At 46.7% G+C, this 24,186-nt stretch overlaps 1 protein-coding gene across 1 annotated transcript in view; it reads right to left on the minus strand.

Annotated features, from left to right (window-relative positions):
- Positions 1 to 2,823: 2,823 nt before the first annotated feature.
- The window catches only part of TDP1 (tyrosyl-DNA phosphodiesterase 1), a 934,974-nt gene continuing 913,611 nt past the window's right edge, over positions 2,824 to 24,186 (minus strand). Inside the window, exon 16 of the mRNA XM_078660064.1 lies at positions 2,824 to 3,180. Coding sequence (XP_078516190.1) covers positions 3,107 to 3,180 — 74 coding nt within the window. The 3' untranslated portion in view covers positions 2,824 to 3,106. The remainder of the gene's footprint in view (positions 3,181 to 24,186) is intronic.

Below are 24,186 nucleotides of genomic sequence, written 5' to 3' on the forward strand. Positions count from 1 at the left end.
CGAGGTGGCATGGCTGGGGGTGGGAACTGAAAGGGAAGGGAGTAACCCTTGCAGATTTTCTGCAGCACCCATTTGTCTGACATAATCTCGCGCCAGCGGGGGCGGTGGTGGCAGATCCTGCCACCCATCGGCTTGGGGTGCTCCCTGAAGGTCAGATTAGCAACGGGGGTGGAAGTGGATGGACCCGCACGCTGGTTTCCCGACCCGCCCTTGCGGAAACTGCGGCTGGTTCTGCACAGGCCTGGTGGAAGGGCGCACCTGGGCGCCTCGACCCTGGTTACGAAAGGAACAAAAACCAGGAGTGGTCGCGACCTTAGTAGAAAGACCCAGGGACTTTGCCGTAGCCCGCGAGTCTTTGAAGCGCTCCAGTGCACTGTCAGCCTTATCGCCAAACAGGCGGTGCCATCAAATGGCATGTCCATGAGCGTGACATCGGGCGAGAACCCGGTCGAACGAAACCAGGCGTGGCGCCGCGACGCCACAGCCGTAGAGATCGCCCTGCCCAGGGAGTCGGCGGTGTCTAACCCACACCGGATGGCGGGCAACAGCGTCCCACACCGCATGGGAGTAGCGGCACAACAAGCAAGCGGTGTTCACCGACCGCAGCCCAAGGCTGGCCGAGGAGAACAACCGCTTCCCAAACTGGTCCAGCCTTTTGGAGTCCTTATCCGGCGGGGCCGTGGGAAAGGCACTCTGCGACGTCGAGGCCTGAATGACCGGGCTCTCAGGCGTGGGGTGAGTGGTCAAGAAAGCGGGGTCACCTGGCGCCGGTCGGTGACATCTAGCGACATTTTTATTCACCGGGGCCCCCGTGGCCGGCCGGCGACCAAGTGCCCAGGAGGACCTCCGTAAGAGCATCATTAAAGGGAAGCAGTGGCTCCGCCGAAGTAGACGCTGGCTGGAGCACCACGGTGAGGAGGTTGGTCTTGAGGGCCACCGTGGGGAGGTCTAGATTGAGGGCCTCAGCAGCCCGACGGAGGACCACCATATAGGAGGCACCCTCCTCCTTCGTAGGCGGGGTTAGAGGTAAATCCCGGGTCAGAAGAGACATCGAGGTCGCCTGCATCCTCCAAGTCATCCACCCAATCGAGCTCGGAGTCACATTGCCAAGCAAGCGGGTCCTCCGACCCTTCCCCGTCGCGTCTGCCTCCAGCGTAGAAGGAGCCGGAGGCGGCGGCAGAACCGGAGAAGGAGCAAGTGGCGTTGGGAAAGGCGTCGCGACCGGCCCCAGGTACCAATGTGGATCCCAAGCCAGAACAAAATGATCCGGGAACCGGGGCAGGGGTGGTATAAACGGCACCCAGTGCGGCGCCGGCGGCAGAGCTGGGGATGGCACCGGAGCTAGAGCCAAGGGTGGTGCCGGGACCGGAGCCAGAAACGCCGCACCTCGTGGCGCCGGGGCCGGAGCCAGCGGCGCACGATCCTGTGGCACCAGAGCCGATGGCGAAGCCCCCGGTCCAGCAGGATCTGGACACGGGTCCGCAGGGCCGGAAGGCACGCCGGCGGGAGCCCGAGGCCTGTAAAGGCGGTCCAAAGCAGCAAGGAATTCTTGCATCTGTTTGGGAGTCACCGATGGACCAGAGTATAGCGGGTAGGCCGCGGGACTCTCCGGCTCCAGATGAGCCGCAGGGGCGGGACCCCTGTCCCCCTCGTCTGCCTCCGAGGAGCGGCAGGGGGACGTCAGAGAGTGAACACACTTCTTCGACTTCTTTTTATGGCGACGCTTACCGGAGTCCAAAGGCGAAGACTTGGTGTCTGAGGAGCGACGTCTCCGGTCCCGCGAGCTGTCCCGGGAACGGCCCCTAGACCGGGAGCGGCTACGCGATGAATGCTGGACCTCCAGCAACTTCCGACGCCGCTCTCGTAAGGCGTTAGGAGCCATGGCACGGCAGTCACGGCAGTCCTGGGAGTCGTGGTCGGCCTCCAGGCAGTAGAGGTAAACACCTTGGGGATCCGCTACCGACATGTCTCGACCATAGGTCCCACAGGACTTACAACCGGGCATCCCTGCGTGCACCAAGAGAAAGTTGGGGAGACAAAAGTCTCAAAATAGTGGTCAAAAAGAGACCAAGGTACCTGCTCAATCTGGATCTGCGCTTACTGGCGCGGAAAAAGAAATAACTGATGTCAGCGTGCATGGGTGGCGCCTAAGTACTCTCCGTGACGTCATTTCGGTGCTGACAACGCCAGTGACGGACGCGGAGCCGCAGGACGCCACCTACTGACGCGCAAGGGTAACTGCTACGCAAAACTTTCTGGATCCAGTCTGACGCCTGGGGGTATTCTAAGGTAAGGAATCTATCACTAACGTGTCTCTTTCAGATATGAACACACCGTTTGTTTGTCACTTTTCTCTTCATGGTTTCTTCTCACTGCGTACGCAGCGCACCCTTTTCTTTCATGAAATGTAATGATAATATTTGCTATTATATATTTAATACTATACATTACATTGCTGGGTTATGTTACCTGAAAGGCTGGCTGTTATTGTAATATTATTGCATGCTGCAATTTCCACTGCTTAAATGTTATACTAAGGTGACATTTAATGTATCCAGCGATTTCCATTACAAAAGAAATAATTGTTTTTCTTAAAGGAGTTCCAGATGAACCGCTGTGTTGTTTAGACATTTTAAAGAGGATCATTACTTTCCAGATGTAAATAAAGGGCAGGTTAACTTTCTTAAACTTAATATGAATCAATCTTATACATCCTATAAATACGCACTTAATGGTGCCTAATCTGAAATAATCAGATTGCCTTGACATGTGACAATCTTTGAATAGTGTTACAAATTTAACAAAATTCAGCGTACAAAAGTAGCCAGTTCAATCCATTCACTGTTTTATTAAATATTACGAAAAAATATATAGAAAGGTTTCTTTAAAAAATCATTACATTCTGGTACTGTAAGCAAGTTTATTGTTTTAGCCAAAGGGCTTCCTATTTTTGATTTCTACAGCTAACACTTTTAACCCACTGCGTCCTGCCAGGAGGTTGAGTCTTTGTATGTTCCTCTTCTTCTTCAGCTCGCTTCCATTACTGGCTTTGCTTCTTATTGTTGAACCGCCTGCGCAGTCCACTGCGCACCTATGTATGAGTTGATCATGAAGGACACCAGATGTTCCCGTGAGTATCTGGAGCATTCACATAGGGAATATTCCAAATCCAAGGTCGATCTACAGAACAGAGGAAGGAGGAACAGTCAAGAAGAATGCACTATTATGGTATAGTTGGACAAGCACATTAGGCATTACGTACAGTACACTAATGACATTATAGCGCTGGTGACAAATTAAATCATTGCTTGCCGCCAAGACATTACTTATTACAGCCCATTCTCTGCACTGCTTGTTTCAGTTATTTGGGAGGATTGAGTTATCCAGTACCAGATTTGAGGTCAGAATCCACTTGTAGGTTACCTGATCATCTCTTTAGAAAGAGCATGAACCCTACTCCCCCCAAGATACCTTACCAAGTAGCCCCATCATTTATGGACCTACTTAATACAGTTCTGCAGTGAGTGTTTACCAAAAAAGCATTGTTGCCCCACATTCAATACATACATCTTCATGTGGGACTTGTCAGTAGTATACCTCGAGCAAGGTGGTGGTGACCATTAAGCCCCACCATGTCAATAAGATATTCAGCAATTACAGGCGAGGTGAGCAACTTTCAGTGTTGATGCATCCTCAATGCCAAGAACATACAGCACATTCAGGGCTTGTGTGAATACGAGGCTTGATACAACTACTGAAATGAGAACCCTAAAAAAAGCCAATTGTTGATGAGTGTGGATGGCAGCTCTGGTCTCGATTACAGTAATTCCAGGGATGTTGGTCTCCCGTCTTGTGTCCCTGTAATTCAATCATTTCCAAATACAACTCGTATGTCTTCCCAGCACAAACCTCCCACCAAGGCCCAATTCGATTGTCACCGTGCGGTTTGTATTCTTTACAAAATCTTTCAAAGATTTGTGTTTTCAAATTTCCACTATCTTTTGTCTCTTGATTCTTCTTCAAGCTCACTCTGATGCTCTTCTCAAACGCGTCTCACTACTCCCATCTTCTCTTGTGCTCCCCAGCATTGTTAGGCCAGGTAAGGTGTAAAGTTTAGCATCAGCAATATTTGAACTTGGCAGCTGTATTGGCCAGACCACATAAATAGATCTGTATCAGAAGTATATGAATGTGTCAGTGGTATTGGCCAAACCATGTAAACATATAAATTGTCAACACCATTTAAATCTGTCCGTGGTATTGTACAGTGCTGACGTTCTGACAATGTAAAGAGATTTGTGTCGGCTGTACTTGAATTTGCCAGTGGTAATGGCCAGACAACTTAGAGATGTGTCAAGAGGATTTGGATTGTTCAGTGGTATTGGCCAGGACACAAACAGATCTGTGTTAGAGGGACTTGAATTTCTCTGCAGTAGAAGGGGTCTTTGGCATTTCAATTGGTTGTACAAACTTTTATATACCATGTGCAACAATGAAAAAATACTTTACATAGTGAAACATGACGCTAAGATGAACCACTGGCCAATTTTCTTCTGCCACACTAAAATACTCTAGCTATGAGCAGAGGGAAGCACTGGGCCTACAGATGTCACCCAACAGAGAACAATTTTGGATCATCTCGGTTCTGATGGTGGTGCATTTGAGTAGAGTTGCGGCGGATTTGTGGCTAAAAATGCCCCTCTCCTCCGATGACAGCACGCATGCTTCTCGTGTAATAGTGATGCGTGCGAAGGTAAAAGCGAGATTTTTGGCCCTTTCTCTTGGCCTCATGGAGTGGTGAGGACTCACTGGGTCCTCCCACCTGGACTCTACACTCACCTGAATGAAACTGTATACAACACCTGCGATTCTGCTGCAGTGTTATTCCTTTGTGTATTTTATGTGTTGAAAAACTGAATAATAAAAAAAAAAAATATATATATATATATATATATATATATATATATATATATATATATATATCCATTTCCACCTCCTCCGAGATTAGCCGGGACACCATGACAGCGGTGCAGCACAGGGTCAGAGGTTTCCTTGTTAACTAAATTCAGTTCACCAAGCATAAAGAAATTACGCAGATGCACTCCACTCCAATCGTTATCACCACTCCAGTTTTGGTTGCAAATAAAGGATTATTTATTTAAATTCCTTCCAGCATGTTGAATCAGGTAGTGGAAGAATATATACGAAGGAAACTCCACACAACCTCCAGCAAGCAACACCGGCGAAGAAGGAGACTAGGCACCAGGCACGAAGTTTTATTCGCCCAACAGAGAGCAGCTACGCGTTTTGGGCTTAGAAATAAATAAATATATATATATATATATATATATATATATATATTCATAGCATACCTTACGGAGAAATCTTAAGGCTGAAAAGATTATGCAGTAAGGCTGAGGATTTCCAGAAATGTGTCTATGAGCTAAAAGTCCGAATGAAAGCCCGGGGATACTCTGACAGAGTGTTCAACCAAGCGTTGACCAAAACAGAAAGTCTCTCTAGAACTAGTCTACTGTTAAATACTGCTAATAAGAACAAGGCGATCACCAAAGACGCCGAATCGAACAGTGTGGACTGTCCTAGGTTTATCACGGACTACAGCAGTCAAGAGACAAAAATCAGACAGATCATCAATCAGCATTGGTCTACTGTTCTGACTGACACAGTTTTGGGATGCATGTTACCCAACAAACCTTTGGTCACTTTCAACGTTAAGCTATTATCGCATTGTGAATATGATTTGTTTTAAGGACTTTACTATATGTTCTCCCATTGTGTCTTGAGATGATAGAGTCTTTCTTCTATCCTTATGATCATGTGACCTGATTAGCAAACTGGCGGGGAGGTGGGTTTCACTGCATTATAAAAACAAAAAGAAATCATTGGGTCACTGCATGTGAACAAGGGCTTTGTAAGCCCGAAACGCGTCTTGCCCTCTTGCCCCACACCTTTCCTGCAATAAAAGACCTGTGAATCTTCAAAAAAAACTTGCCCTCTTGCCCCACACCTTTCCTGCAATAAAAGACCTGTGAATCTTCATTTGTGGTCCGTCTCCTGCTTGCCTCGTTGTTCCGGTTCTTGAGCTGCAGTGGCGTTGTCAGGAGTTTGCGCACATATATATATATATATATATATATATATATATATATGTATATATATATATATATATATGTATATATATATATATATATATATATATACTGGCAGTCGCCAGTAGGTGTATATATAGTTAGGATTTTTTTGAATAGGGATTTCTGAAAATTCTATATTGAATAACTTTGGCGTTGATGTACGGAATTGGCTGAAATTTTCAGGAAAATGGCACATTTTGTTTCTGAGCGTCCCCTGAAAGTTTGGGGGGGTTTCGTCAAGCGGGGGCCGAGAAAAAAGGGGGGTCCCAAAACGTGTTTTTAACATTGAGTTTTCCATAGGGCGGTTGGACTCACTTTTAGCTCGAACGGCTGAATGGATTTCCACAAAACTTGGCAAAATTGTAGGGACTGGTAGCCCGATGTGCCTTTGCTATGTCTCTTATATTTCATTAAAAAAATTCTGATATGCAGTCTCCCAAGATGGCCACCAGAGACAAAAGAGCCCAAATGTAGCCCAAATATCAGCCAGATGTAGCCCAACTATAGCCCAATGACAGAATGCCCCAGAGTGTTCTAAAGAACAACTAGAACGTTAACAGTCTTACTTATGACAAAAGTATGGCACACCTGAAGTCATCTTGATTGGAATAAAGTGGTAACACTTAATCCATTTAATTTGAAAAGGAACAAAATGAGGGGTTTCATTTTGCCATAGAAATGTTATATATATATATATGTATATATATATATATATATATATATACTACCTACTGGCGCTCGCCAGTAGGTATATATAGTTAGGATTTTTTTGAATAGGGATTTCTGAAAATTCTATGTTGAATAACTTTGGCGTTGATGGACGGAATTGGCTGAAATTTTCAGGAAAATGGCACATTTTGTTCCTGAGCGTCCCCTGAAAGTTTGGGGGGGCTTCGTCAAGCGGGGGCCGAGAAAAAAGGGGGGTCCCAAAACGTGTTTTTAACATTGAGTTTTCCATAGGGCGGTTGGACTCACTTTTAGCTCGAACGGCTGAATGGATTTCTATGAAACTTGGCAAAATTGTAGAGACTGTTTGCCCGATGTGCCTTTGCTAGGTCTCAAGATATGTGCTCCAGTGGATTTTGAGAAATTAACGTTAAAAAAAATATATATATCTGTGACAGCGTCCTGGTTAGCGCCCCGGTTCGCGTACCAGACGCGTAACGGAACTTCGCGAGGAGAAGCGGATTGGCTCTCCGGTGACTGTCAGCATTCTAAACAGTCCGGGGCGGCCGCCATCTTGTCTCTCGGTAGGATCGAGAGACAAGAGGTGGAAATAAACGAAGGGGGAAATGAATGAAAGGGGGCAAGGTAGACCCCTTTTGACCCCCTAGGATTGATGTGGGGGCTATTAAAGGGCCCCGCGGGGCAAAAAAAAAATAATAATTTTTTTTTCGATTTTTCGCGGTGGAAGCGCTACCCGGTACGCGAACCGGGTAGCTCACCGGTAGCGTAACGGGAGTCCGCCATCTTGTGTTTCGGACAAATTTAGTCACAAGATGGAGGATAAACAATGTTGGGAATGGGTATAAGGGGGTACGGGAGACATATCCTGACCCTCTAGGTTTTCTGAGGGTGGCTGAGGAGGCCCATATATGTAATTCAAATTTTCGCACGGTTAGCGCCCGGTCCGCGCACCGGGTAGCGTTCCGGAAAGCGTAACAAGGGGAAAACCAAGGGAAATATTAAAATAATATTTTAGAGTGCTTTGAGGTAGGGTAGCTCTGAATAGAGCTGTTGTGTTGTGTGGGTGATGTAAGTACCAACATGTAGGTACCAATGAAGAGTCTAAAATTAAATGTACACCGTCTCCTCTGTAGATATTTTGTATGTTCTAATATGGGTTATTTAAATGTAAATGTGTGGAAAAGCACTTCATGCTTTAAAGCAAATGTATTTTTGAACTGATTGTTCTTTCCTCTTAGTCCTCCTCTTTGTTTTTTTTTCCCCACACTCTTCTTCAGCATGATAGTTGATAAATTCGTTCCCTCAAAAAATTTATATACATAAAAAAATTATATTAAATACATATAAAATATATTTTTCCTTTAAAAGAAGAATACATTTTACAGCTTTTGATATTTGCTATTAAAAAACCATTGAAATTCACTGAAAAAACCATAGGTTATAGACCATATATAGTTAGGAATTAGCATTTACAAAACCTTATTTTACTCACACAAAACCATTGAAATTCGCATATATAGTTAGTTGCACTAACTATATATCGCGCACCCGCAATCCACTGCTGATCATGTCACATATTACATCATTCATGACATGGTCAGTGACATCACTGATGACATCACTGATGACATCTCAAATGACATCACTGATGACATCACTGATGACAACATCCAGTGACTGTATGTTTCTGTAAAGTTAAAATATGTCTTACATATTCAAGAATGAGTGAATGTATAAGTGTCTGGATGAAGGATTTAGTAGGTGCATGACTGACTGTATGAGTGAGTGATTAAATGTGTCTCACTGAGTGCATGGGTTAGTGACTAAACTGTCTTAATTTGTGCATCATTATGTCTGTTGTTCTGTAAACTGCTGCATGTGTTGATCAGTAGCTATATGAGTAACTATATGGGTTATTGATTGGTTGCCCAAGTATTTGTATGGGAGACTGAGTGTGTGTGTGGGTGGCTGGGAGGTGTATGACTCTGTGCATAGATGTGTGAGCAGTTGATTCACTAGATGTATGGGTTCAAAAGTGCATGTGGAAACAGCTGTATGGGCGGTTGACTGTGTACATGAGTGTATTGGTGAGTGAATGGATATCTCAGTGCTACATGTCAAAGTAAGTACATATGTAAAACACAGTACATGTGAGAGTTGACATATATAAATAACTGTGCATAAGAGCCAGTGAATGTGTGAGTGGCTGTATGGATCATTGTGAACTTGTATCAGGGATTGTATAAGAGAGTAAATATGTGTTAGTATATGTTTGAATAAGTAAGGTGTGTATAACTGTATAGTTGAGGAAATGGAGGTGTGATTGATTCTTTGCATGACTGACTAGGTGTGTGAGTAACTCCATGGATGAGTGACAGTCTGTGAGTGTCTGTTTACACTGAGTGTATCTAAGGTTATATTAGAGTCTGAAGAGGTTCATCGTATTATCACATGAATGATGTCATCAGTGATGTGATCAGTAATGTCAAATGAGATGTCATCAGTGATGTCATCAGTGATGTCATCAGTGATGTCATCTGAGATGTCATCTGAGATGTCATCAGTGATGTCATCAGTGATGTCATCTGAGATGTCATCAGTGATGTCATCAGTGATGTCATTTGAGATGTCATCAGTGATGTCATCAGTGATGTCATCAGTGATGTCATTTGAGATGTCATCAGTGATGTCATTTGAGATGTCATCAGTGATGTCACTGACCATGTCATGAATGATGTAATATGTGACATGATCAGCAGTGGATTGCGGGTGCGCGATATATAGTTAGTGCAACTAACTATATATGCGAACTTCAATGGTTTTGTATGAGTAAAATAAGGTTTTGTAAATGCTAATTCCTAACTATATATGGTCTATAACCTATGGTTTTTTCAGTGAATATATATATATATATATATATATATATATATATATATATATAGCCAGTTTTGCTCACTAACAAAGTAAACTATTACAGACACAAATCTGTTTATGCTGCCCGGCCTCTGTTTGTCCATCTCCCTCCTATCCGGATCAAGAGCAAAATGTATATGGAATATAAAACCAACACAACTATCATGCCTGCCAAAGAATTTTTTTATGCTCCTACTAGCATTAGTGCTGTGCACCTTTACACAGGGTTCATAACTACCTCGGCGATTGTACTGGATAAAAGCGCTTCAGTTGCGAAAGCTCTCATTGTCTGATGGGACTAGCATCTCCGATGACTCAGTCTAGAGTACCCTTTTCAGATTTAATAGTAGCAATCTACAAAGCTGTTTGTGCAATGGTTCATCTGGAGCAAAGGGAGGGCTGTGTTCTAAAGTACTTGTCTGCGAGCTTCAAAGGAGGAAAGATTCTGCTGCACAAGGCACAGGTGCCTCTGCACCTGTCAACCGAGGAAGGTTTCTTACAACCCCCCCCCGGGGGCGTCAGGCCTTTCAGGTGGCGCCAGTTAAGCCTTGAACTCTGGTCACGATGCACAAGAGCTCTGGATCAACTCTGCGTCACTACATCACACACAAAGTGGTCTCTCTTATTGTAAATTTCATTTTCTGAAAGGTCGAAATTTAAGTTGGTAAAGTGTTCTTCAGAGTGTCGACATGCCCATAATAAAGTAGTATTGGTGCAATCTCAACTTTAGGTTCACGTATGGTCGTTCGACAACAGTAAACCACAATGGCTTGACTTTAGAAAAGTAAGTTTTTTTTCTCAAAAGTGATAATTTGGGTGTTTGACAAACTGCTATGAACATGTAATATGTTTCAATGCAACACTAATAAGAGGTATTATATCAATACATGCATTTCTTGTGCTTCTAAATATGCGGGATATATTCTATTGTGATCATGTAGGAGGATTTATGTTGGCACTGCAGCATCATAAGTGCTATAGGTTCCAGAACAATAGAAGATATTAATGCGATTAGGACTGTACGTAGACATTACCCCAGTAGCGCCTGGCAGGGAATGAGGGTTAAGAAGCTGGTGGAGGGGCGAGGGAAGCGAGCGACGAGGGTGGCGACAAAATAATAACATTTAAAAAAAGTACTGCTTACGTCTCGTCCGCTGGCCGCGTCTCTCTTCTGCTTCTCTGGAACCAGGAAGTACTCAGGTTCCCCATAGCCAATGACAACGCTGTTGTGATCTGCTCCCCTAAGTCAATCACAATGCAGCGTTGTGGGTGGTCTGAGCAGTGTGGATGGGCACTCAGATGGGGACTGGGGGCCTGGGCATGTTCCCTACCAGGCTGGGTAATGCAGCCTGGTGGGGAACATGCAAAGTGTGCATGACTGTTTGGCCGGGCCAGGACTGCCGGCCAAGCCGTCATACTCACTTGGAGTGTGCAAACCACTCCTCCCCCTGTGCCTCCAGCTCCACCCCGCCCTAACCCAGTCCCAAACCTGTAAAAAAAGATTATAACTACGTTATCATTTTATTTTTCTTGCTCAAGGAGCAATAGGGCAACGCTCCTCCACCTTAGCGGAGGAGACACCCCCGCATTATCCTCTTGTACTGTACTTTTACGAGCAACATAGTCAAAACCTGAGCTTTTTATGAGATTTTATGCTATAGAGTGTATTCACAATGATGTCCACCAAATTTCATACACACGCTTAGCGCCAAGATGCTCCCTTCGGAGCGATAGGTTGCGCTCTATAAATACCCACAAATACAAAATGTCATAGGGGGAAATAGGCAGCTGAAATTACATAAGGCTGAGACTATGTGGATGGTGGAACTGAAGGCTGTAATGTGGTGCATAACACATCACAAATTATAATATTTTGGGTGGTTCATGTCGCTTTAATTTTGTTAATCTTACTGGTGACTGATGATCCAGTTGTCGCCCATATCTGACTGTTGTATCTATATATATTCCTTTCGGATCATGATTCCTTTCCTGGACCGTTCTAAGTACATTATGACATTCCGTAAAAAAAAACTATGAGTGAAGCAGATATTCTTTAAACAAGCGCAGCCTATTAAGAGAGTGCTATAAATACGTTTTTCAGGCGATGCTCACTGTTTGAGTAATGAGTCGATCAGAGTTTCTTTTATTAGTCTATATGTCTTTTTGTAACATATTTTCTTACCTTTTTTAGTGGTTTTTGATAGGTATTCAGGATTTGGTGCCATGATTGGGCATATTCTCTATGATATTTTCCTGCTCCAAGGCGGACGTTACTTGGTATCATTCTAGTATATAAGCACATGGCGTGGCTCACAACCCTGATACAAGAGATCAGGGTTACTGCCTGTGGGATTCCCTTGGGTTTTCCCTCTCAATTTAAATGAATATATTTCTGTCCGTTTTTTAAGCTTATACTTAACAACTCCATTCTTCTGTATGGTAGTCACTTTTTAACACCTTGCCTGCGGCAGAAATTCCAGCCCCTGCAGGACATTCCAATTGCGGGCGTGGTTGTGACAGAACCCAGCCGTCGTGCGCACAGACCACCCGTGGCTCATGACGGCTGGGTTCCGTCATGAGCATCGAAGGGGTTAAAGAATATGTTACTAACTGATAGATGTCATTTAACTTGAGATACTGTTCATGTGGTTTAATTACCATTGTATTCTGGTATCTATCTATCTATCTTAAAATTCATGTACAAGCTGATATTAGATTTGTTGCTGTTTTTATGTACAACTGCAGAAGATTACAATGAATTTAATGTTTATGTGTTTGGACATTGTACACAAACATCCAACCGAGCTAATTAGCGATAAAACATCATATGTATACTAGACTTATAACACAAACGATCTGGTTTTTATGGAGGACATCTGTTCACCTATCATGAGTGCACAATTTTCTAGAGTAGAAGTGACTATATTTGTTTAAATTATTAGTAGTCTTTTACAGGTGCATCTAGAGACGTAAATAAGGATCGAGAGGATGTGGCCTAACGGCTAGAGCGGTCGACCTTGAAGCTGGAGAACTGGGTCCGAGTATCGGCAGGGACGCTCAACATCCTGTGATTCTCTGCAAATCACTTAATCTCCTGGTGCCTAACAAAAATGAATGTTTCCTTCTGTAGCGCAACTGGTGCTCATGTAAAGCGCTCTGATGCCTTCGGGTCGAGTTCACACTATATAAAACTCAGACAAAAAAAAAAGAGAGGGTGACAAAGTATAAACTATATTTTGTTTTAAGATACATTTCTTTGATGTGAAGTGGTCAATGTTTAAGTATTTTCATTTAATGGTGTTAAAAAAAAAAGAGAGGGTGACAAAGTATAAACTATATTTTGTTTTAAGATACATTTCTTTGATGTGAAGTGGTCAATGTTTAAGTATTTTAATTTAATGGTGTTAAATTATTACTAGACTATGACTGTTTAATGTTCAGTCCCTATGATATGGCACTTGAGCATTTTAGCAATTAACTTAGTGCCAAATACGCACTTGTGATACATTGTGTAATGTAGTCTAATTTTGTAATTGTAGGTCTTATTCAGTAATTTAGCCTTGAGGATGTCCTGACTGTCATATGGATGAAACAGGTGTTGGCATGTCTGATATTGGGAATTGTGTACCAGTCTGTAAACTACATGATCTATAGTATTGTATCTGTAAGAATGATGGATGACAGAACATGTGAATAAACAAATAATGGACTGAAATAAATATATATATATATTTTTACACAATTCTAGGTGTGCATCTTTACATTTGATAAGAAATGCCAAACATGCCTTGCCAGGGGTGAGAATGGGGAAGAAATAGCCCCATTAAATGAGTTATAGGGAGTGGTATCCTCCCAAATGTTCCCCAATGAAAATCAAAAAACGTTACATGTGCAAATTTAGTGGAAACTCTGCATGAGCGAAGTCTTCACCCTGGAACACCCTAGAAAATCTCTGACAGTCATAGGTTTCCTCACGTACTCCTGGGAATCTTTGAGAATCCCTGAAAAAGTCAGAACTTAGTTGCAAACTGTTGGATCTGGCCCTTTCTGCAGGGCTATCCCCAAACCTTTTGCCTTCTTCCTCCTATTTTTTCTGACCTGTTTTTGTTGGCCTTAGGACTTTGAGCACTTCATCACTGATAACCAGTGCTAAAGTACATATGCTCTCTGTCTAAATTGCATTGGTGATCGTTTTATCCATGATTGGCATATTTGATTTACTAGTAAGTCCCTAGTGAAGTGCACCAGGTGTGCCCAGGGCCTGTAAATCAAATGTTACAAGTGGGCCTGCAGCACTGATTGTGCCACCCACATGGCCCTGCAAACATGTTTCAGGCCTGCCACTGCAGTGTCTGTGAGTGTAGTTTTAAACTGCCATTTCAACATGGCAAAGATATGCACTTGCCATGCCCAAACCGTCTCATTTACTACATGTAAGTCACCCTTAAGGTAGGCCCAAGGCACCCCCCATAGGCAGGGTGCAGTGTATTTTAAAAGTAGGATATTTACTGGTGTGTTTTACATGTCCTAATAGTGAAATACTGCTAATTTAGTTTTTCACTATTGCAAGGTCTATCTCTCCTATAGGGTAACATGGGGATTACCTTGAAATATCTTTAAGTGTAATTTTCCATTGGGAGCATATAGAGATTTGGAGTTTGGGGTCTCTGAATTCACAATTTAAAAATACACCTTTGGTGAAGTTGGCTTTTAAATGGAGTGTTTCAAAATGCCACTTTAAGAAGAGGGAATTTTCTTGCTTAACAATTATGTGTCTCTACCTGTCTGCAGAATGCACATCTGGGTTGGCTGGCAGTTGGGCATTTGTGCATTCACTCTAGACAGTCACACAAAGGGAGCTGAGGTGTGCCTTGCATATCCTGATGGGCCTTCCTGAGCTTGAGCGGTGGGAGGAGTTCTCACCGACACCTGAATGGGGCTGTGCCTCAAACAAAGCTTCCCCACCCCCTCATAGTATATCTGAAGCCAGGTCATGGAAAGGTAGGGTCTTGTGCCCTACAAAGACTTTCCTTTGAAGTTTGCCTACTTCAAAGGCTGAAAATTGTATAAGTCTGACAACGCAAAATCAGAAAACGTCTGGACTGAGCACATTCTACCAGGAAGAAGGGCTGGATGCTTTAGGAGGGACTACCACTCTGCCTGTTGCTTTGTTGGGCTGGCCTACTGCTTCTCTGGACTGAGCACATTCTGCCAGGAAGAAGAGCTGGATGCCGTAGGAGGGACTACCACTCTGCCTGCTGCTTTGTTGGGCTGGCCTGCTGCTTCTGTCATGAAGTGAAAAGACTGGACTTTGCTTTCTGTATCTTGCTTCCAAGTTTCTCTAAGGGCTTGAGTCGAGCTTGCTTCCTGTTGAACAAGTTACTCACCCTCGGTAATGATATATCTGTAAGAAACATTAGCTAGTGATAGATCCCTTACCTTAGAATAACCCCCAGGCGTCAGACTGGATCCGGAAAGCTTTCGTCAGCAGTACCCCTGCGCGTCAGTAAGCGTCATTGTACGGCTTTGCGTACGTCATTGGCGTCGTAGTCGCCCAGATGACTTCGCTGGAGCTACTTAGACGGGCCCGCGCACGCTGGCGTCAGTTCTGTACATGACTTTTTGCGCCAGAAACCCAGAGCCATGCAAGATATTGACCACTGGTGCATTGAAACTAGGGCCCTGAAAGGAATGACCTTAACCCTAGTAATCAGTTTGCAGAACGGGGAGGATGGGTGTGGCGGTAAGGAATCTATCACTAACTAATGTTTCTTACACATATATCGTTACCGAAAGTAAGTAACTTGTTCATCTGAAAGAAACAGGTTAGTGATAGATTCCTTACCTTAGAATAGATACCCCAGCAATACCAACCCCGGTGGTGGGTCTGCGAACAAAGATCACACCAGAAAGTCATGTAGAACAGAACGGTTAAAGAAGGCGTCTCTCCGAACTTGACTGTCAAGGTAATAATGCTTAGTAAAAGAGTGCAGCGAGGCCCACGTGGCTGCCTGACAGATGTCTTGCACCACGTCCCAATGCAGTAGTAGCTGCTGTCGCTCTGGTAGAATGGGCGCGTAGCCCCACCGGAGGTTTCTTTTTAGCCAGAGAATAGCACGCTTTTATATACAAGACGACCCAGAATAACAGGCTTTTATATACAAGACGACCCAGCTGGAGATAGTCCTCTTGTGTACAGCCCGGCCTTTCTTTGCGCCCATGTAGCCAACAAAGAGCTGGTCATCCACCCGGAACTGTTCTGTGCGATTCAGGTAAAATGAGAGCACAAGTTTTGGTTCCAGACGGTGAAGCCTCTCTTCCTCTCTGGAAGGGTGCGGAGGCGGAAAGAAAGTGGGCAAGGTGATAGTTTGCCCGATGTGGAAAGCAGTGACAACCTTTGGATGAGTGTGAAGCATAACCTTGTCCGGATGGACCGACAGAAAAGGAGGCTTACAAGAAAGAACCTGGAGCTCACTCACGTGCCTAGCCGAGGTGATGGCAACCGGGAAAGCAGTCTTCAAAGTTAATAAACGAAAAGGACAATTGTGAAGCGGCTCAAGGGGAGCGCACATCAAATAGGTAAGAACCAGATTCAAGTCCCACTGTGGCATCACAAACGGAAAGGAGGGAAAAGGTGAGTAATGCCTTTGAGAAATCTATTTACAACAGGGGACTTGAAAAGAGAGGGCTGATCAGGGAGCCTGAGAAAGGCTGAAATTGCAGAATGATAGCCCTTAATAGTGCCCAGAGCAGAGCCCTGCTGCGCCAGAGAAAGAAGGAACAGTAGAACCTCTGAAAGAGGGGCAGAAAGGGGACCCACAGCCTTTGCTGTGCACCTGCCACAAATTTGTTCCACTTGCAGGCATATACCGATTTAGTGGCGGGACGCCTGGCTGCCAAAATGATATCACAGGCTTCAGGAGGCAAGTCAAAAGGAATCAACTGTTGCCGCTCAATCTCCACGCATGTAGGTGGAGGCTGGACAGGTTCGGGTGGAGAACCGTCCCCTGCTGTTGTGACAGAAGATCCTCCCGAAGAGGCAGTCGGATCGGGGGATCCATGCTCATACTGAGTAGCTCGGGATACCAAACTCTTCGAGCCCAGTCCGGAAGCCACAAGAATGACTTGGGACCGGTCACGCCTGATCTTCTTCAGCACTCTGGGTAGAAGTGGTATAGGCGGAAAAGCGTACAATAGACAGCAGCTCCACTTGTGACTAAAAGCGGCGCCGAGTGAGTGCCGCCTTGGAAATTCCAACACGCAGAAGTGATGACATTGCGCGTTCTGTTCGGTGGCGAATAGATCTAACCAAGGCTCTCCCCACTGTTGAAAGAAACCGTGCGCCACCTCAGAGTGAAGACGCCATTCGTGATCCATCATGCACCTGCGGCTGAGTTCGAACCTGCCAGGTGTTAAACCGTCAAGGAAATGCCTTGAAGTTCCAGCCATGTCCAGAGGCGCAGAGCCTCCTGACATAGGGTCCAGGACCCCACCCGCCTTGTTTGTTGCAATACCACATGACGGTTGTGTTGTCTGTGAACACCTGCACGACTCTCGCTTTGACAGAGGGAAGGCAAGCCTTCAGTGCAAGTAGGATTGCCTGGAGCTCCAGAAGGTTGATATGGAGCCTGGACTCCGCCGGAGACCAGAGCCTCTGATCTCCGTCTCTCCCATGTGGCCGCCCCATCCCAGGAGGGACGCATCCATCACCACTGTGTGCTCCGGTTGGGGAAGGGAGAGGGATCAGCCGCTGACCCAACCCTGGTTCGTGAGCCACCACTGCAACTGTTGTGCAGTGCCCTCCGAGATCTGGATGTACTCGGACAGGTTCCCTTGATGCTGCACCCACTGGAACTTCAGGTCCCACTGCAGAGCCCGCATATGCCATCTGACAGGAGGCCATGAGGCCCAGCAGCCTCAAGGTCATCCTGACAGAAACCAGGAGAAGGGCCGAAAGGACGGACGCATAGCCCAAATGTCCCGGACTCACTGTTCGGGAGGATAAACTCAAAACTGCGCCGTGTCCAGGACCGCTCCTATGACGTGGAGCTTCTGAGAGGTAATCAAGTGCGACTTCGGCACGTTGATGGAGAATCCCAGCAAATGCAGGAGGTCGGCCGTAGTCAGGATGTAGGAGACGACTGCCTGGGGCGAGCCCGCCTTCAATAACCAGTCATCGAGATAGGGGAAGACTGAAACCCCTGATCTGCACAGATGACTTGCGACCACTGCCATCACTTTCGTGAACACCCGAGGGGCGCTGGTAATGCCAAAATGGAGCTTGGTGAACTGAAAGTGCTCATGGCCTACCGTGAACCGCAGGTAACCCTGGTGGGCCGACAGGACGGGAAATGAAAATAAGCGTCCTGCAAGTCCAACGTTACCAACCAGTCCTGCGGGTCTAGGGCAGACAAGACCTAAGCAAGTGTGAGCACCTTGAACTTCTCCTTCCGGAGGAAGCGATTGACATTCCGAAGGTCTAAGATAGGACGCAGGCCCTTGTCATTCTTTGGAACCAGGAAGTAGTGGAAGTAACAACCACGACGTACTTCTGGCATCGGAACGCGCTCAATGGCCCCCTTGGCCAAGAGGGCCACAACTTCCTGCTGGAGAAGTGCCAAGTGATCCCCTGACATGCAGTGGGACTGAGGTGGCATGGCTGGAGGGGTAGTCTCGAAGGGGAGGGAGTAGCTTCGTCGGACTATCTGCAGAACCCACCTGTCCGAAGTGATGGTGCACCAATATAGGAGGTGATGGCGATTCCTGCCACCCACTGGCATGGGGTGGGCCTGAAACACCTAACTAGGAAGGTTTGGAGGCAGTAGCTGCAGGGGAGGTGGTGGAATGACCCGCCTGCTGGCCCCGTGACCCACCTCTGCGGGTCCCACGTCTGCGCTGAGACTGTTGCTGCGCAGGCCTGTGGCTCTTGAACGAATGTGTTTGGCGCCCCTTCCTTGGCCATGAAAGGAGCGAAAAGCAGGAGCGGAAGGTTTGCGTGTGGCCGAAAGGCCTAGGGACTTGGCCGTAGCACACAAATCCTTAAAACGCTCCAAAGCACTGTCTGCCTTGTCACCAAAAAGGCGAGTGCCATCAAAGGGCAAGTCCATCAGAGTGTTCTGGACATCCCCTGAAAAGCCAGTGGTCCTTAGCCAGGCCTGACGGCGTAGTGCCACTGTCGTCGAAATCGCTCTGCCGAGCGAGTCGGCAGTGTCAAGGCCACAACGAATCGTGAACTTGGCTGTGTCTCTCCCCTCAGCAATAGCTTGGGAGAGCACCGTCCAGGCCTCCTCCGGCAGCACCAGCGCAAACGTGCCCCAGAATGGGAATAACGGCCCAAGAGGCATGCGGTGCTCAGATCGCAGGTCTGAACTGGCGGAAGTAAACATTTTCTTCCCAAATTGTTCCAGTTTCTTGGATTCCCTGTCCGGAGGTGTGGAGGGGAATGCGCTTGGGGACGCAGAGGTTTGAACAACCAAGCTCTCAGGGGTTGGGTGTTGGGAGAGGAAAATGGGGTAGCCCGAGGCCGGGCAATGGCATCAGGCCACGTTCTTATCCACAGGAGCCCCTGTGTTGGGCCTGGCCCAGGTACCCAAAAGAACGTCCGAAAGTGCGTCATTAAAGGGTAGCAGCGGCTCCGTAGAGGAAGATGCCAGCTGAAGCACTTCTGTCAGGAGGTTGGTCCGGACAGCCACCGTAGGGAGCTCGAGGTGGAGAGCCTCTGCCCCCCTACGCAACACCACAGAATATGTACAACCCTCCTCCGTAGCCACGGTAGGAGGAGATAGTGTGCCAGGTTCTGGAGTAAATTGCAGGTCACCTGTAGCCTCCATTTCCTCTTCCCAGTCCGGGCCTAACTCGCAGAGTCAGACCCCTCCCAGTCCTCCCCATACTCCACAACCTGCCGGGCAAGCAGAAAACAAGGAGGTGGATGGATAAAGAGATAGAATTTCCCCATTGTTTTTGGAATCAGTGTCGACTGACACCGGTCCGGCACTGTCCGCACGTCGGGGTGGAAGCCGGGGACGGTGCCGGTTGGGAACCCGGCCGATGCCAGCGGCGGCGCCGTCGATGTCGGCGGACGTCATACTAGGCCAACCGTCATCGGCTGGGATCCATGCCTGGATCCATGGGGGTCTCTCGGCGTTGAGACCGGAGTCGTCGTCGACGTCGGGGCTTGAGCGGATGATGTAGCAGAGCGAGGACCCCCAGTCAGACCCGCGTGGCCCAAAGGCGTGCTGATGGGGCCCGAGGGGCCGAAGACGCGTGCAATGGCTGACAGGAACTCCTGCAGCAGGACCGGAGTCGCCGATGGGTAGGCCATCAGCAACTGCTTAGGCTACGCCGGAGCCGCAGGGGAGGCGCCACCCGCACGGTCAGCCGTGTCGCGTGACAGGCTAGGAGAAGGCGAAGAGCGACGTCGCTTCTTTGACTTGTTGTACTTCGCCTTACCTGACTGAGTGCGAAGACTTCATCGAACGATGGTAATGGCGGCTCCGTGACTGGTCCCTCGACATCCCACGGGACCTTGAACGGTGCGGAGCCGACTACCGGTCCTCCAGCAACTTTCGGGACCACTCCCACAAAGTTTTCGGAGCCAGGGCCCGGCATTCGGGGCACGACTCGGAGTCATGGTCGTTCCCCAAACAGTAGAGACATTCACGGTGCGGATCCGTCACCGACATCGTGCGGGGACAAGCCGCGCAGGATTTAAAACTGGGCATCCCTACACACCAAAAAAGTCCCATAAAAGTAATTCAAAAATTGACTGGGGGTACCGCTCTCTCTGGATCTGTGCTTGCTGGCACTGAAAAAGAAAGAACTGACATCAGCGCACGTGGGCGCGTCTAAGTAGCTCTAGCGACATCTCGACGGCAACGACATACTCGGAGCCGTACGACGGCGCCTACCGACGCGCAGGGGTACGGCTGACTAAAACTTTCCGGATCCGGATCCAGTCTGACGCCTGGGGGTTATTCTAAGGTATGGACTCTATCACTAACACGTTTCTTTCAGATAAGAAGTCTAAGGGTCATTAAAAGCTTCACCTGCCAGCACCTGGGCTCTTCTCCTGAGAGTCCGAACTTCCCAAGTGGTGCCAAATTCAGTTCCTGGACCATTGGAAGCGCAACCTGGTGAGCTTAAAGAGAAAATCCATGCATCAACTCCCAGCGCCTGTTTTATCGACGCATCGCTGCAAAAGATCGATTCATCACCGCTGTCTGCCCAGAAGTATGGTTCTCACTTGAAGCATTCACCACGGCTTTCACCTCAAACCCCAGCTCGCTGTCGTAGTGCGTCAGCAGAACCACTGCAGGGTGAGTCTCAAGCCTCGTGTCGCCGACATCCGTGAAACCCACTTCGGCTCCAATGCAGCGTCTGCTTCGTGGCTGAGGAATCGACACAGCATCTGCTTCTACACTGTCGCATCAACGCAGCACGTCTGGATTTTAGACGCATCCTCCCTCGACGCAGATTCTTCATCGACACAGCAGTAAGGAACCGAGGCTGCATGTCTAGAAACTGCCAGTAAGGAACCCACAGATCACCTCCCCTGCCTAGCAGTAAGGAACCGCCTTATCACCTCCCCTGCCAGTAAGGAACCAACGCATCACCTCCCCTGTGTAGTACGGAACCAATGCATCACTTGCCTTGATGTTGCCTCGCCTCCCCTGCGCCTTGCACCATCTTTGATTTTTAACGCATTTAAAGTACTTTGAGTTAAAACAAATGCATCCATAGATTTCTATGGACTAACCTTGCTCAATCTTTTAAAAGTGATATTTTGATTTATGTATGTTAGAATTTTGTTGTTGTTTTGGTCTTGTTTTATTTAGGTAAATATGAGCTATTTTTCTAAACTAGTGTGGACTCCTTTTATAGTGTTTTCACTGTGTTATTGTGTGAGTGGGTACAAATACTATACACATTGATTCTGAGGTAAGCCTGACTGCTGGTGCCTAGCTGGCATGAGCATGAGTTTCCTTAGTTGTGTCTCCCTTACCCGGACTACAGTGTGGGTCCCTACATGTACAGGGTGCAAACAACTGCCAACTAGAGACTCCATTTTTTTTTAAAACAAACCATGAAAGCAACTATTTGGGAGCAGTTTTCCAACTTACAAATGGGCCTTGAGAGTCAGGGACTCTAAAATCTTTCTCTTTTACTTTCCACCAATGCATGAGTTGCCAACATGGATCCCAAATTGTTCATCAGAAACCTAAGCATAATCTTTGATGACCCTTAAGAGACCTCATGGGCTCTCATTCACTGTTACACTGGACATGAGCCCAGACCAACAAAGTTTGGGTCTTCAGTAAGAATAAAAAGCAGGATGAAAAAATTGGGCCTCTCTGAAGGACGCCTAACTGTAACAAACAACTGCCCCTTGCAGAGCACTGAGTGTAACCTGCATGTCGAAGGCTCAAATTCTGGAAACAGCGCTATAGGATTCATGCTTTTGTTGCAGAGATCCTTGTTTAATGACCCCAGATTTTACTGCACGCTTCCTTGCGTCAGACAAAGGGAGTGCAAAGTAAAATCTGGCAAAATTACTGGATGTTTCTGTGGAAGTGACTTACTACAGTGATGTGTGTAATAGCACAGTAGACCTGCCAACTCACACGGTGTCACTGCTTGACAATGATATCAGCTCCATTCACACAATCACCCAGTGAGGAGCCGATATCACATCGTGGCATGGAAAACTCGTTTTCATAGACTTTTAACTGCCGACGCCCATTAAGGGGTGCAAAAACACCCCAGGATGTCGCACCAGCCTCAGCAAGCTTTTTGTTCTTGGAAGACGTGGGTTTGGCGCATTCCAAAAATGCACACAGTGATTTAAAAAATAATTTAGTTGGCAGATCTGGCACCCTACTGATGCACCCTTAAATACAGAGGTTACTTGCTCTAGAAGTACGAAGCAAAGCATTAGGAGAGTGCCCGTGGAAGGACAACGCCATTTTGAGAGATCCATATTAAGCCTGCAAGTGAAGATACCAATCCTAGTAACACAACTTGGTGGGTTATGGCCCACCTGCATACGGGCATACTTTTGAATACTTGCAGCAAGAAGAGATTGCTAATTTTGTGTTGTGTGCCACACAAATGATTATAGGGTACTACTTTGTAATATTTGTATACAGCTTTCCAACATTTGTATGTCGCTGTTCTCCCTAGGAGGCATCAAGGCGCTTTCTAGGTGATCAAGTAAGTGGCTATTCAGTTTGGTATGTGTAGCCAGAAGGGTACTGATTTGCTATGTAGCCTTTGTGTAGTATGTCCTCCGGGCACTGTGGCAGCACCTGCCTGATCGTGTCCCACACAGAATGGGAGTAACGGCCCAAGAGACATGCAGTGTTCACCGACCGCAGTCCTAAGCTGGAGGAAGAAAGCATCTTCTTCCCAAGATAGTCCAGCTTCTTGGATTCCCTATCAGGGAATGGGCCCTTGGAACTGAATGACATAGCAAAACTGTTTTTACTTACTTCTCACTGTTTTTAACCTGCGCCGTGCAAAGATTGTTCTTCTCACATTTCCTGCATCTATCACCGCCATTGACCCCGGTCCGTCACGGCTTGTGCCGCTTGAATGGAGGTTCGGCTTTGGCACCACTCACTTCCGGTTACACTACTGGAAGCATAAACTAACATTCTAGTTCTACTCGCCCATCTCCTATTTAAACAGGAGCAGGGCACGGATGCGCGCAGCGGCGCGCCAAAGGCAAGCCCGTCCGCGCCCAAACACCGCCAGACGCCAGGACCCCGGCACCTCTTTCCTCCGGTAACACATTGTTGTTTTTATTATTTCCACACACTTGGAACCATGGTTTATCTCAGATATTCCAGCTAAGAAATAAATAAAATAAATACCTCCCTGATCGAACCCTCTGAGGCCCTAACAGCAGAAATAGCTAGGTTTCCTGAAATTTCTCGTCCAGCCCTTCCTTCCAACCATACTAAGACTGTTGTATCTCCCAGCCCAAATTTGTCCAGCACGTGCAAATCCGCCAAATAACTTAATGCCATATATTTTAATGCCCGCTCAATCTCTAAACATGTACTAGAAATCTGGAGCCTTCTTGATTCTGAAGCTCCGGAGATCTCATTTGTCTCCGAGACCTGGCTGCACGAAAACGCCTCCCCCGACGTACATACTGCCTTCCCTCCCGAGTACAAAATAGCACGTCTTGATAGGAAAGACACCAGAGGGGGCGGATTACTAATAGCGACCACCCACAATGTAAATGTTGTCAGTCAAGAAAATCTTGTTTTTAACTATATTGAAATCATTGTGTTTAAGATTGAGGGATCCCCAAACAACGTCTGGAAAGGAGCTCTAATATATCGACCCCCGGGGGCAAAGGAGATTTTGCAAACCAGCTACTTGAGATCATTGCACCACATGTCCTAGCCTCTGATAAATTTCTCCCAAT

Source organism: Lissotriton helveticus, chromosome 9 (assembly GCF_964261635.1).
Source record: "Lissotriton helveticus chromosome 9, aLisHel1.1, whole genome shotgun sequence".
In the NCBI taxonomy this organism is placed as follows: Eukaryota; Metazoa; Chordata; class Amphibia; order Caudata; family Salamandridae; genus Lissotriton; species Lissotriton helveticus.